This window comes from Lagopus muta, chromosome 7 (genome assembly GCF_023343835.1).
Source record: "Lagopus muta isolate bLagMut1 chromosome 7, bLagMut1 primary, whole genome shotgun sequence".
NCBI lineage: Eukaryota > Metazoa > Chordata > Aves > Galliformes > Phasianidae > Lagopus > Lagopus muta.
In genome coordinates this window covers 26,107,800-26,123,150 of record NC_064439.1, presented here as the reverse complement: position 1 = coordinate 26,123,150, position 15,351 = coordinate 26,107,800, and the positions used below count along the sequence as shown (strand labels likewise).

Here is a 15,351-nt window from a genome sequence, read left to right as displayed (position 1 = left end):
TACTGTCTTGCGTAGCTGTCAAAATTGATTCTAAGTTTTCAATTTATGTTCTTAGGAACTGGTGATTATGGAATCCATTCCTGAAGAAACACTTCTTGCCCACCTATAAACTTTTAATTTAACAAACTGTCTTCAATTTATGAATTTCCCATGTGTTTCTTCTGAGGTAGCATTGGATGTCAGTAAACAGTTTAGCAACTTTAAAAAAAATACATCTATATTCTTCTATATTCTTCTATATTCTATATATCTATATATCTATATTCTTCTATATTCTATATTCTTGTTTCTTTACTCCTTCTACTAGAGAAACATGCTTATTCTCCTTCTTCTGTGGATCAGTCTTCTCTCCTATGCAAAAAAAAGACTGTACTATCTTGTTTATCTCAAAACATACTCTGTTTCCTAATTTCCTTGCTCTTGTATTCTTGTATCTTGTTTGTGCTGGTGATAATTGGAAGGATACTTATTTCCTGAAGGAAGCTACTTCAATGACTTTTTGGAACTTTCTATGTAATGTTAATTTTGTTTTACCCTTTCTTTTTTTATTTCCCTTTTTTGGCCAAATTTAAATAACAGGATTTTTTCTTGGTATTATGTGTACTAAAATATATTTAAAGCAATTCTGATAGACATTAGTAACATCCATTTTGAGTCAAAACCAATTAAATTTTAGTTGTTTTTTAGTCACATTCATAAGATGTAAGGTGTTTCTAATCCCCTAATCCCCTTTTACAAAACTTATTAATAGTCTTTTTTATGACTTCTCAAATAATGTGGTATTTACAGTTTCTTGGTTACATTACTGTTTTTCAGCCTTAATTTAGACATTTAAAATATCTCCATGGAAAAAATTTGAGAATTTGGATTTTATCCTGTGATCTCGTTAGATAATCTTTTTTTTTTTTTTTTTTTTTTTTTTTTTTTTTTTTTTTTTTTTTTTTTTCCAGCACGTTTGCTGCAAAACTAAAAGTTCCACAAAAGTAACTTAGAGTATAAAGCATTTTCACCTCTTGTGATAGTGGTGTTGGAGTACTTGAAGCAGTTGTTTCTTGTGTCATACCTATTTAGTCGTTTAATCACTCCCAGTGATAAGTGCTTAAAACCCATTCCCTCTTGCATGTCTGTAAGGCAACCTAAATTTCTGTGGTAGGACATAAAAGCTAATGTGCTTCCTGACATGTGCTTGGTGTGAGCATGTGTTTTTCTCCTCAAAGAAAATAAATGTGTATTTCATCCCCAGCAGCTTATAAAAATCTCCTCTTTCAGTTAACTTTCCTTTCTAAAAGACTGTTCTTGTCCTTTAGGGAAGAAGTTTTTAAGTAGATTTTCCTTGGTTTTCCATCATCTGGGAATAGGAGTCCTGTTGTTCTTGAATGCTTAAGTAAATTCGCAAACCTAGTTTCTGTGTGTGTAGTAGCACCAGAGATCTAGCAAACATGATTTGTACTCACAGTGCTAGATATCCTAGCACCTATCTAGTATCCTAGATCAAGTCTGGTAAGAAAGACCTCTTCTTGACTTATCCAGGATTGGGAGGCTAAATTAGCTTTCAGTTGTTTGAATGTAAGAAACTGAACACATCTGAAATTGGGTGCAACAAAGGTAACATTATCTGAGCTTTTCTTCACAATTATGAACACATGAATGCATTTTAATCTTAACCTGCAACAGCCTTTGTTATCTCAGTCTGGACCAGAAATTGCCAGCTGTGTCATCCACTTTGGTAATTACGTAACATGGATGAATATCCACTGGGAACTAGGACAAGAGCTCCAAAAATCTTTTAAATTGATCCATGAATTAGACATAAGCAGTGGTCTCTAGACATATATAACTAGCACATTTAACCATTTCTTCTGCCTAGAGCCTTCCTGCGTTCTCTCTTACAATGTCTTTTAGGGAACCACGAAATAAAAATGCTGTAGAGTAACCCAAAGATATTAGGTAAAATAGTGTGTCATATGATTTATGATTATTTTATCATCCTCATAATATGAATTTACATTTACTGTCCAAGTATGTTTTTTCTGTGTGGTCTACAAACTTAAGTTTGCCAGAGTGAATATTGGGCATATGAAGATGAGGAAGAAAGGACAACACTTAATTCATGTGATTGAAATGATGAGATTTCATAAATTTTCGTCTATTTGTTTGTCTTAGTAAATCACTTTACTTTTTTTTTTTTTTTTTCCTCCATTACATGAACTTATGCCCTGTTTTATTGTTCCAGGAGGAGTACAGTGTCCAAATAGTAGTGCACTACAGGAAACACGCAGCTGTAACGAACACTCTTGCACTGTGTATCATTGGCAGACAGGCCCATGGGGACAATGCATAGAGGATGCATCTGTGTCTGCTTTCAACTCCTCTGCCAGCTGGAATGGGGAGGCCACCTGTTCTGTGGGGATGCAGACAAGAAAAGTCATCTGTGTGAGGGTCAACGTGGGACAAGTGGGCCCAAAAAAGTAAAGATCTTAAAAACTTATCCTTTCATACTTTAATTTGGATTTTGCTGGTCTAGATGTGTGCATTGAGTGCATGTGAAGACAAATGCCCCTCTCAATCTTTGTGCTCTTACAAAGGAACAATTTATATTTTAAAAATACAAAGCTAAAGCTATTAAAGGTCTGCAAAGTACTTTTCGCACTATTGATTTTTATGGGTGATATTTAGAGTAGTGACTGCGTTGACATCTGACTGCATAACCCAGTTGGCTGCTTACCATCATCAGGCTGAATCAGGATGAAAGTCCTGAGGTGTGTTTGTGGTGTGTAAGCAGTATAGCACAATTTGGAGATAGTTCAGATAGTTCAAAACAAGCAGTGTGCTATGAGGATTAGAGTAGTTCCCTACATAAGCATGGGGGGTCTAATTACAGTATAACCTACTGAATAGCGAGTTCAGAAGCAAACTGAGGTCAAGCACAGTAAAGCTCTGACACAAGATTAGTTTGACTTCTTTCCTTTCAGATATTTTCCACATATATATATATATTTTTTTCTAAGAGATTGCTTTAGCCCAGTGGTTTAATTTCTCAGCATTATTTATGACCAGGGTTAAGTACAGATTAGCTGCTAGTTAAATACATTTGATGATATCTCCATGCAGTTTGGCAGTCTGAAAGTAGATCCTACTCAGGAGAGATTTAGGGCTGGAAGAGCTGAGAGCAGAGGTCTTTTAGAAAGTTCATGAAACAGCTGTTCTCACACAACATACTTGCACAGTGCCAGCCATTCCTTGTGTTATTCAGAAGTGGACTTATTTAATCTATAATCTACTTTAAATGGAAATATGGAAAATAATACCAGTCCATTCAATAACCTAAATTGTTATATACCTGCATTAAGTTGTGTTCTATTCAGTCATAATATCATTATATCTTTTATTAAAAAAACTCTAATGATTTATCTTCCTTTTTTAAATGTTACCATCTCTGCCTTTAGCCTGACCTTAGATTTTTGAGAGGAGGACTGTTTTATTTCATAAATGAAGCAAGTGAAATGAGGAAAAAAAATCTTGGTTTATCCTTCAGATTGTCACATTAAAATCACCAAATCATTTTTAAAAGAACCAGACATTTTACATGAAAATGTAAATAGGAACCTTGCTTTAAACTCCCCTTAATAAAAAAGATTACTATGGTATGATAGAATCAATATTATTCACTTTATCTACCTCACAAGTCCTCACGAACTTCAGCTTGTATCTATTCTGTTTAATTTGACCTTGAGTAAGAAATGCCAAAAAAATCAATACGTTGCTGTAAGCCACATATAGAAAATACAAACAATATAAAAGATAGAAATGATGTTCTAATTGAACTAATTGCCTTGCCCAAGGATCTGAAGAGAAATGACTTTTTTTCTGAAAGATGAAGTTGTAAGTGAAACAATGAATGTATATAATGCAAATTTTTCTATATGGTTGTAATTTCTGTTGTTCCTTAAGCAAAAAGCTATTAGTAAGCCTCTTCAGAATCATTTTGAATTTCAACCCTCAAAATGTACTTGTATGTAACTGCTGACAGATCATTTTGATTATATATAATACAGTCACACATACATCATCTGGTTTTATGAATTTCATGCAAACAAAAAGGCAAAATTTAACTTAAATAGGCAGAGTTTATGAAGAGGTGATGATCCTTCATGCTGGAATTTTAGGAGACAAGGAAGGAAGAATGGAGATGTCATTATAAGAGGGCCTTATTACAGCCAAGAAGTTGGTGCTGGTTTGCAATAAATCATCATATTTTAAGCATGGAAAATGAATTACTCAGAGACAGACAACTAGCAAATGTTATTGCCAAAGACCATTTTCCTGTGAAGTGGCAACAACCATTTCCTTCTCCTTTCCCCTATTCTTCTTCCCCTGCTGACACAGGTGTGATTCTATACGGCAACAGAGGCCACATTTTCTTCACAGTTTTTCATTTGACTTGCCAGCATTCCCTCCAGCCTGGCAGAAAAGATGCCTCACGCTAGCTAACCATTCCAAGCTGATTCAGTCTAATACAGAATTAGTATCTTATCTCTCTGGTCCAAAATGCCTGCCAGCCAATAAGAGGAAAATGATAGTTACGTGTTTTTTCTAATTAGCCAAAAGCTTCAAAAAGTAGAAGTGATGTTTTTTGTACATCTTTATGCAATCTTCTGACAGTCTGCACTGTGTGCTTTTAGGGCAATACCCATTTTGAAATTATTTTAAAGATTTGCAGTACTTCTGCAAAAGCTATTGCATCTTTCTGAAGACATAACACAGTGTAGAGTGTTGATTCCTCTTAATGAAAGAATGGGAACATTGAACCCAGGAAATGACCTGGGTTAATGAGCCCCATATGTGGCAGTTTAATAATACCTTTTATATCCTGATCAAGCCTCTTTTTAAAGCAAGCAAGATTTCCCGTTTCTTCTGACAGTCTTTCACAGTCTCATTGATCAGACCTGTTTCAAACCCTTTCTAGCTTCTGTCATAAGACCATGGTCAGCTTATACCTAAATGTGAGCTTACAATGGTGCTAATGTCAGGTATGTCTCCTTACAAAATTCTGGTGAATTTATGAAGAGCTATATATTTATTTTGCTAAGCTAAGCCAGATGACTTTTCCTTACAATAGTTTAGAATCTGGAAAATAGCACTCAAAATGCAGAAGTTTGGAATGATGAGAGAAGAATGATACTGCAGAGGGTTTTTTTTTTAAATTTCAGTCTCTAGGTGTAGAATGTGCCATTTTTGACTTGCTTCCACCAGATGTATTTAATTTATAACAGGTTTTGTTTCTGAACTCTATCCTGGTGAGTTCTGGGCAACTATCTCTCTCCTTGTGTGCCTGCAGGCATCCAACTATCTCTTGTGATTCATCACTTCACTGCAGAACTACCATTTATCTGATAATGTATCTTTTTTTTTTTTTTTTTTTTTTTTTTCAGATGCCCTGAAAACCTCCGACCAGAAACAGTGAGGCCTTGTTTGCTTCCTTGTAGAAGGGATTGTATTGTGACTCCATTCAGCGACTGGACATTGTGTCCTTCTTCGTGTCAGGAAGGTAATTTTGTCCATTGTGTCCATGTGGACAGATTTTAAGTAGTCAGACTAACAGTTGGTTTTGGCAGAATACTTATACAGACCTCCTCCTGACAGAAGATACAACTGACAGAGCTGATATTGCAACTGCTGGGAAAAAACTAGTGTTTCTGTTAATGAAACTGTGTAGAACCATTTTTTCAGTAGCTTCTAAAGCTCTTCATAACTTCTAGTTAAAGACTCTTGTCTGAAAAACCCATTCAAGAACGTCTTCTATTTTCTCTTCTATTTATTTTGTTACTAAACTCTCTCACATTTTCACTTGATAAATAGTCAGACAGTAAACAGCTTTCTCTGTATATCACCAACAGAGATACTTCTATAACTGCAGAATTATATTTGAATGTATTTGAATGTATTATAAAACACTTGGATTTTGTCTTTGAAATTACATGTGCTGCTTGCTCATCAGAAAACCTGAAACTGTATATCCCAAGATGCATATAATTTTTCAAAACTCTGACTTTTGCCTGTCCTTACACCCAAAGAAAAATGAAGGAAAATGTAAAAGAAATAGGCTAATTTTTAATTGATGTTAGTGTTCTGATTTAAACATACATAGGAATACCATTTTAATACACTTGACAAAGCCCTTGACAACAGTGGAGGTCTCACTTGAATTTTTATTACACTGTAGTTGTATTCAAAGTGATAACTGGCTTTATATTGCCTGCATTGTTCTGTCTTATCTCTTTCTCTCTTTTAAGTTAAAGAGGAGTTATTTTACTAATATGTACCATTAAAGACACAATCTGTAATAACTCTTGTTCCATGGTGTGCTAATCCCTGTGTGTTGTGATGATTTCTCACAGCTACTACATTATCAGAATGTACGATGACATAAGATGTAAGACATCAAATATACGTATTTCAAGTATTACATTCAGTTCTTTATACTTTACGAAGTACAGAAGCATAAGTCGTTTTCACAGTAATTCATAGTACCTCTCAGTCCAATCTGAGAAATGAAATGTTATAAAGATTAAATTTATACCCTTTGACAAAGAACAAATAATTAATAATATTGAATCTGAATCTATGAAATATTTGTTCATTGTTAAATATTTTTTCACAGCAATACTAATGAGTTGATTGTTCTTTCTACAATGTTTTTGTTGGAGCTGATTGTTTTGACAAGTGCTGTCCTGTTCTCATTTCTGTGGATTTTAAGAAAATTTATTATGGAATGTGTATATCTTCATGAATATTCACTACAAACTAGGGTGCATTCTGATGTAAAGTAGAGCATTTTTTAACCAACATGGGCATTTTGTCTACTCTATGAGTCAAACAATATTTTCAGACTTCTACACAATTTTTCATGGGCTTTACCCATTTGTGTAATCACTCCAGTCAGCAGCAATGGGCTTCAAGTCTGTCTTGTCCATGTGCCAGCCCCTGGCTTCTCCTGGAGCTGGCTGACTCAGGACCAGAGATTTTCCTCTGTGTTGAAAAGCAGCCAAGTGATGGAGAAACACTGCTGGGGTTCTCCTACTGCTTGCTCCTAATTATGATTGCTTGGCTGTGGTCCAGTACGCTTCTATGTGCAGACAAACTGCAGCTGCTATAGTAACTCACCAAAGCTGGTATCAACCCAGTCAGCCAAATGTCTGTGCTACAGCTCTCAGAGAAAAAAATAAAAAGTAAAGAAAAAAGAAAACCCAAGATTTTTACATAATAATATCAGTGCATTATATATCACTATAAAATTAATATACATTTCAGGGATTTCCCTTTGTATTCTGATATCCAAAGCTGATTAAAATAACAATTCCTACAGGGATCATTTGCTGTTTATCATTAATAGTGAGTTATTGTAATGTTTGATAACTATAAACCATAAATTTATATAAAATGGGAAAATGAAAGTTCATATTTATATGTAATGTGTACTCTTTCGAAATATTTTTTACATACCTAGCTAGGGTAATGCTAGTCCCAGGTGGAAAATGAGAGCATAAGAAGAACTAAAGCCCAGCATGGGGAGAACCAAGAGTTTAAATTAAATTTGTTATATTTCTGACTATGGAGATTAAAAAAAACACAATTAGATTTTCTGATTAAATCAGTTAGTAAGTGAAAAAATAACAAAATATAATAATTTATCCTTTTTAATTTCTGTTTCTAGTTCTGCATGCCAACAATTAAAGCAAATTTATGCTTTAAAAACTGAAGTGCATCAGCAAACTTAGATGGTTAGATGGTTTTGTTCTCTTAAGCAGTGTGATTAGAATATTCATTTGTATATCATTACTATTGTTTCTTTCTTTTTAGCTCTGCTTCTTAGTCTTTAGCTCAGATTAAAATGTTATATCTGTTAGGATAATTTTCTGCTTATGACAAACTGGTATGTCAGTATTGTAGTGATTGACTCAAATACCTGTTATGTTAAAACCTATTTTTCTCTAACTGTTGCCAGTCTTGTATAATAGCAGGAAAAATAATCTCTGCTGTTCTTTTCAGGAGCTGTCATAGTAAAGAAACAGTCCCGTCACCGAGTCATTATCCAGCTCCCTGCTAATGGTGGTCGTGAGTGCCCAGACACTTTATTTGAGGAAAAGGAATGTGAAGCTTCTCCCATCTGCTATAGCTACAGGTAGTGTTATTCAACATATTACAGCTTATGCATGATTTTTCAGCCTTTACTGTCTGCTAAACTTTGTTGAATTCCACTTCTTATGAAAATTAGGATACGTTGTTAAATCAAGATTTTTAAATGGATACCAGTTGGGCCCACAGAATATAGGGCCCACTATTTATTTGTTTCTTTTTCTTAGAAAATGATATTTTTTTTTCTTTTTTTTTCAGTTCATTTGCAAAAACACTGCAACTAATGAGAATTACATTTCATTTGTATTTCACAGTACATTTCAAGATAAATCTCTCCTGGCAATTATTTTGAAATTCTATATGGTAAAAAAACCTTCCTCTTTAAACTGTCCGAACCAGTGAAATGCAGCTTCTGTTCAGGAGAACTGAGTTGTACTGCCATGCAACAGGGCTGTATTTTTTATTTTCCTTCCCCATTAAAACCCGTGATAATCTGCCAATTGATATGTCCTCTAGCATGCAGAATTCCTCATCTTGACTTAATATTCACCAGAGAAAGCTGGTGGTTCATAATTTCTTGACAAAACTGGAGCAATTTTGCAGTGCCTGTATAAATAGCACAGGAAAGCCTAGATGTTCTTGACAAAGTAGTAAAGATGAGGATTCTTTATGCTTTAATTTCAGTGGCCAGTGTTTAGTTTCTCCAAGCTGATAGAGAAGGGCCCTTTCTAATTCCCATGAAAGAACTTGTTTCAGAGGTACAAATGGAATTTAATTTTATTTTAGCACCAACAGGTTGAGATTAAGGAAATATGTTGCTTTCATTTCAATACGTTGCTGGTAAAAATTGTCCCTGCAAATTCATTGGCAGGCAATACTGTATTTAACTAAAAGATATGAAAATGTGTGAAACAACAATGGGAATAGTGAGGATTCCAGACATCAGAGAAGTGAATTTGAAAACTTTCACTTGTCAGTACCAGAGTCAGAGTAATATCTTTTAAAATACTGTCTGTTCTTCATCTGTTTAGTATTTTCAGTACCAAATTTTACCTGGGATAGTTCATAATTATTTGCTAAATAGAAGAAAAGTTGCTTGTGAATGGTAGATGAGGTGCTTTAATGACATGGCATCATGCCAAACATTTATTCTCTGTATTTCCTTTTTTATATTTCCATTTATTTTAGATGGAAGACCCACAAGTGGCGCAGATGCCAGCTAGTACCATGGTATGTGCGCCAAGACAGTCCAGGAGCACATGAGACTTGTGGACCTGGGTTGCAAGCAAGAGGTTAGAACCTGTCAATTATTCCTCAGAAGTCTGAAGCTTTACTGGTGTGGAAAATGCTGTAAAATTCGATCGTTGTAGATTAACAATAATTAAATTTCTTAGGATCAGCAGAGGAAAATACTGAATGCTGATATAGTAGGGTGCATCCTAACCAGCATTTGGCAAATGCTTTATTCATAAAGGATCAAATGTAATTTATTTTTAAATACAGATACTGTACCAATGAATAATTCATGCTATTATTTATTAAGTTTATTTCAACATATTTACCTGAAACAAGTTTTGAAGGGGTGTTTGTGGAAAGTATTTTCTGAAGAAGAATTTAAGAAGAAAGAGTTCATTTAAAATTTTTCTTTTTATGAAAAGATTGTGCAAGTTCACCTGTGAAAATAGGACATTTTTCAGGTAACACTGTTTTAAGACATGATTATGAGTATATCCATAAGAATAAATGTAAGACATTTGTTTTTTGCAAGCATTTTTCAGGGATGGGAGGGGTGGGAGAAACCTACAGTAATTTTGGACTGGAAGACCAAAATTTTGGATTCCTCAGAGCAGGGTCAGTTTTAAAGTTAGATCTCACCCTGGCTGGATCAGATTGCAAAGAATCGTGTCCCATTGAGTTTTGAGTATCTCCAAGGATGGAGATCACACAATTTCTCTAGGTACGTGCTACATTTCTTGTTTGCTTATGAGCTCTTTTTTCTAATATCTAATCTGAAATTTCCGCAATTCATGTCTGTGGCTCCTTATTCTTTCACTTCATATCCCTGCGAAGAGTCTGAATCTCTCTTTTTTATACCTTCCAATCGAGTATAGAGAAGGTAACTGTAGAGGGCAGTGAGATCACAAGAGGTGTAGGACTTAACTCCATTAACGTTCATGAGGTTTCTGCCATCCTATGTCTCAAAGTGGTCAAAGTCTTCTGAACAGTCGCCTAACTCTTCATTTAGGTGCTGACTGCTTCTCTCAAGCCGTTATCCTCAAATTTGCTAAGGGTGTTTTCTGTGTAGATTGTTAAAGATGTTAAATAGAACTGGCCCTGGAATTAACCACTAATGTGTAGCTCTCTTGTACAGCTGCCAGTTGGCTTTCAAATCTACTGATCCTTTCAGTGCAATGACCCTGACATTTTTTCTACCATTTGCATTTAATTCAAAATTTTAACAGCCAAAACCAGCTTTATGGTCTATCTCTTCATAGAAGAAAATGTATTTATCAGAATTGTATATGTGTGACTCCTTATAGCTAGGAGATGTTTTTAGGTGTATTAAATAAGCTTAGTTTGAAAGTAATTCCAGTTCCTACTTACTGTGTTACAGTAATTGAATTGCTTTGAACTACTAGTCAACCCTGAATTTCAGGAAAGATTTTTCTTTTGCCTTTGCTGAGTGCAAACTTCTACCTGTTAAAACAACATTGGCTCAGCAGACTGTAGAATTCCTTATCAAGGACAGTGTTAACTGCAGAACTGAAATATAACGGTCATTAATTTCCTTGAAGTGCTGAAGGAAGTTATAGTATAGTAAAAATGTCACAGAGTGAATCTTACGCTAGTAACTTCTAGTGTTTACTCAGAAGGTGTTATTGGGGATCAATTTAGAGCTTACCACAAAACAAAACCTGAATGTTTTGCCTATACTGCCAAGATGAATGCCTTCTGACTCCGGTAATTCTTTCAGAGATCCTTAACTAGTGTAGTGGTCTGTGAGGGCTGCTCTGAAGTTTATAATTGTGTTGTAGTGCCTAAATCTGACCACTTGGACTCAAACTTGTTAGTAATGAAGGGTAGCTAATTGTATTCTATAATTCTTATTTGTCTTGAGTTTCAGGTTGTTTTTTCATTGTTGTTGTTGATATTGTTTAGTTGGCTGTTGAGTTTTTGTTGTTGTTTATTTGCTTGTTTTTATGCTACAGTCCATTCATGTATAGTACACAAATGCAGAACAATTTATATTTTGGAATTAATGGGCAGTTTCTAAAGCTGTTGAAACAGATTGGCAGTATTTCCATCTGGTACTTCATCAAGCTGCTAGAATTTGGTCTTAAAAAGTATAACACATTGAAGCAAGTGTCTTATTCCTACAAGAGATATAATGGGATAGCTCTCTAGTATTATAGGATGGAGTGTAGGATGAGCAAACCTTAATTAAGAAACTTGGGAGCAGGTAAGCCTGAAGGAAGTTGGTGTGTGTTGTAGAATTCTGTAGTTGTTCCTGAGGTTAGGAGGAAATATTTTTCTTTACTTATGCTAATTATTATTATTTTTTTTATTATTTATTTTTATTTTGTCTATGAAGTGTGCAACAGTTTTATAAAATTTATGAAGAAAGGTAAGGCTCATTTATCAATTCTTCTTTATCGATAATAGCAATGATAATCAATGATTTATCAATGATTCCGTGCCTTAGTACAAGCATCTAAAAATCTTCTGGACTATTATGGTGGTTAAATCTATAAGCATTAAAGTCATAGCCTTTTTTTGGCCCAGTACTTTTCCCATTGATATAAATGATAAAATTATTATAAATGTTAAATTTAGAAAAAAAAAATGTGTTATATGTATCTCAGTGTTTTAATACCAAGCAATGTGCTGAATAGTCTAAATTGATATTCTGCAAAGGCTAAATAAAACTAGTTCAGTTTTTATTTTGGTTGAGATAAGTAAGATATATCATGATTTATTCATCAGCTTTACAATGAATATGACTTGGAAGTAAAAGCTGAGGTTTTGCACCAAATAACATTAACTTTGGAAAATATAAATCTTCAATTCTCTATAATACTGATGTATTTAGTTTGCACTTCAGAAAATTTGCTTTTTGAATGTGGACAGTATGTTTGAGCAGTTTTATATAGATCTTCTCTTACAGAAGGTATTAATATATACCTTCTCCCCTCTTACTAATTTCTGCCATAAAAATAGTGTGAATTTTTAGTGGTGCCCATTACTCTGTTTTTTTCCCCCCTATGCAAGAGGGGGTTTAATGCAGTGTGCTCAGAGAAGGGTGGCTGACCTGAATGCAGTGCTGATTGAGTTCTGCCCTGGATAGCATTAGAAAGATTTCTCCAGAATTTGAAGGAAGACTGGGGAAGAAGTTTTGCCTCCTCTCCCTGTTTATTCTTCCTGAATACTTGCTTCTTATAAATTAAGTTTCTGTAAGCTATGGAAAACTTTACATGATATCATGGTAAAAATTCTTTACTATACATCATTTATTTAAAGGTTATTTTTTTGATATAGATACAGAAAAAGATGTGGAAGGCCCTTTATCCACCCCAGAATTAGGAAATGCTAAACACTGAAATATGAAATATATTTGGCATAATATTTTGATACTTCATTTATAATATAATACTGGAATATGGATTTTTTAACATATATTTAAGCATTTGTTGCTGATTTCTGTACAAATATTTACTATATTTTCAGTATGTAGGCATAGCAGAATTTCTTTTTCAATTGAAAAAGAGTTCTCTCCAAAATTTCTGATGCTTGTAAATCACACTTTCATTTCTAGTGTGTATATTGCTCCAAAAGTAGTGCCTCCTATTTCTTTCCATGGAAACTCCAACAGATACAAAGAGCTGAATAACACTGTTTGTTAAAGCAGATTGTCAGCTACAAAACATTATTTTTCAAAATAAGCACCACTATTAGCTGATTCAAGCAGATCAGCTGAGAAGATGCTCTTCATTTTGTGACATGACAGTTGTGCATGGCTTTCTGGAACCTGGTTTGGCTTTTACATTGCTGTCACCACTGCTGAAATACATCACTCACCACTGCACTTCGTTCACATCTGCTGTTTGATCTTCAGAGTTGTTCAGCAAGCATTGATGAATGTCAGTGGGTGCCATTTTTTCTATCCTTTTTCTGATTTGATTGTCTACACAGGAATGCTGTAACATGTGTGGGAACAAGAAATGTGTTAAATAAGAAAATAATATGAAGGTATATATGCTTTTATTAGTACTTTATTTTCAACAAAATACTGTACTGTTTGTATTTTAGTTACAAAGATAATTACATCTGAAGGAAAAACTAAAAGTTAGAAATCATTAAAAACAACTGCTTGTGTCTAAACATAAGTCTGAATAAAGCTATAGCATATGCATGCCTTGCTTTACATCACAGGTTTGCTATTCATGTTTCCGTTCTTCAATCTTTTTGTCATATTGGTCTTGCTTGGCAGAACAGATACTTGATCGAATCATAAAATTGAGATTTGTGATTCATTGTTAAAGACAGCTCTGTTTCTAGCTGTCTTGTATAATGAAGGTTTTGTTACAAGTCATGTCAGCATAAATGAACATGTCACAAAATTAGAAGCTTGGTCAATACAGAGGAAAGCGAAAAAAGAAGGTTTTTTTTTTTTTTTTTTTTTTAATCTAAATTCCATTTTAAAATGTTCATGCAAATTATGGGGAACTATTTCTAGACATAAGCATAATAACATAGCACTTAATACCTGAGAAATAAATTCATTGTTACAGTCATGAACGTACTTGAACAAGGTGGATAAGCGTGATAATTGTGTTTGCTTTTTATGATGAATGAAGATTTGCAGTCATGTCATAGTTAAATGTTCTTTAACAGTGGATAAGTAGAGCAAGAATGCATTTCATAATCATAGTAACTTAAGACTTCAACTTTCTCTAGTTCAAAACACTCATGAGTGGGTGATATGAAGGCATCAGCAATGAGTCTGAGGGCTCCTCTTCCCTACTGATGAGCACAAAAAAAAGCCATATTTTACTGCAGCAGCATTTATGTTATGTTTATTATCACGTGCTGTTTCTAATTTAACAATAGTAAACTAATCAGATGTCTTGATGGGTCATCTGAAAAAAATAAAACATACAGAATCTGAAACAGTAGAACAAATGCTTTATGAAGTCAGGCTTCTAGTATTTTATGGTGCTACAAGCAATAAAACACTGTGGAACAGAGGAGAAATCTAGTTAGGATGTGCTAAGGAGACTGCTTCGTAATTCTTATGGCTGACATTTATTAGCACACAGATAACTTCAGAGATCTATTCAGTTTACTTGACTAGCATATAAAGTTTGAAATTATGAACAACTTAAGCAGTTTTACATTATTCTATATTTGTATCTTAAGATGCTGGCAAACCTCAGCTCTGAAGGAACTTAGAAATATAGTTCAAATTCCTTTTGAACTGTATAGGAAAGTCCAAGAAACTTACTTGCTAAAAAGGACTGTTTTGCCTATAGCCTTTGCAGATTGAAGCAGGGCTTGTTGGATCGCGTTCCAATGCTAGTGAAGAAGACGAATAGCAGACACAGCCCATATGCCCAAACTGCGATAGCCTAATCGCATCATGATGTATATGGATGGATGCACAGGAAAGGGCTACCCCAGTGACCGAAAAGAGAAAAAAGATGTGCAGCCTGCAGTCCTTGCCACCATAAATCTTCCTCAGAGTTTTGTAGGAGAAATGGGATGAAAACTGTGAAATCTGTCAGCAGATTCTCAAATAGCAAGAAGGTTATTTATAAAACTTAAGCAGAAGGTTTAATAAGCTTGCTGTCAGACAAAATATCTCTGAATGGCTGTACTTGATGTCACTGGGAATTGGCCATTATTAAAGGTCTGATCCTGAGGACTTACCATTCTTCATTCATAGCATGTAAATAATTATTTGAAAGACCATGGGGTGGGGGAACTGGGGGAAACTTCCCAGGATTGCTATGAGCATATAAGTGGCCTTACAGGCTTGTTTTAGCCGTGAGGAGGCTCAGAGGTAGAATCGGTGGTCAAAACCATTTTCCTCTCACTGTAGATAAGCAGCGACAGCAGCCTCTCTCTCTGGGCATTGCTCACTTGGAGGGGGCGTTTGCTCTTGTGCCTATTTTGTGCTCTTATTGAAAGCACAGTTAAAGGGACAAAATGACAATG

General features: G+C 34.6%; 1 protein-coding gene across 1 annotated transcript in view; it reads left to right on the top strand.

The window, feature by feature from the left end:
• The window catches only part of THSD7A (thrombospondin type 1 domain containing 7A), a 256,577-nt gene that overhangs the window by 193,574 nt on the left and 47,652 nt on the right, over nucleotides 1-15,351 (top strand). Inside the window, exons 11-14 of the mRNA XM_048952274.1 lie at nucleotides 2,234-2,468; nucleotides 5,433-5,548; nucleotides 8,050-8,182; nucleotides 9,325-9,428. Of these exons, the coding sequence (XP_048808231.1) occupies nucleotides 2,234-2,468; nucleotides 5,433-5,548; nucleotides 8,050-8,182; nucleotides 9,325-9,428 (588 nt within the window). The remainder of the gene's footprint in view (nucleotides 1-2,233; nucleotides 2,469-5,432; nucleotides 5,549-8,049; nucleotides 8,183-9,324; nucleotides 9,429-15,351) is intronic.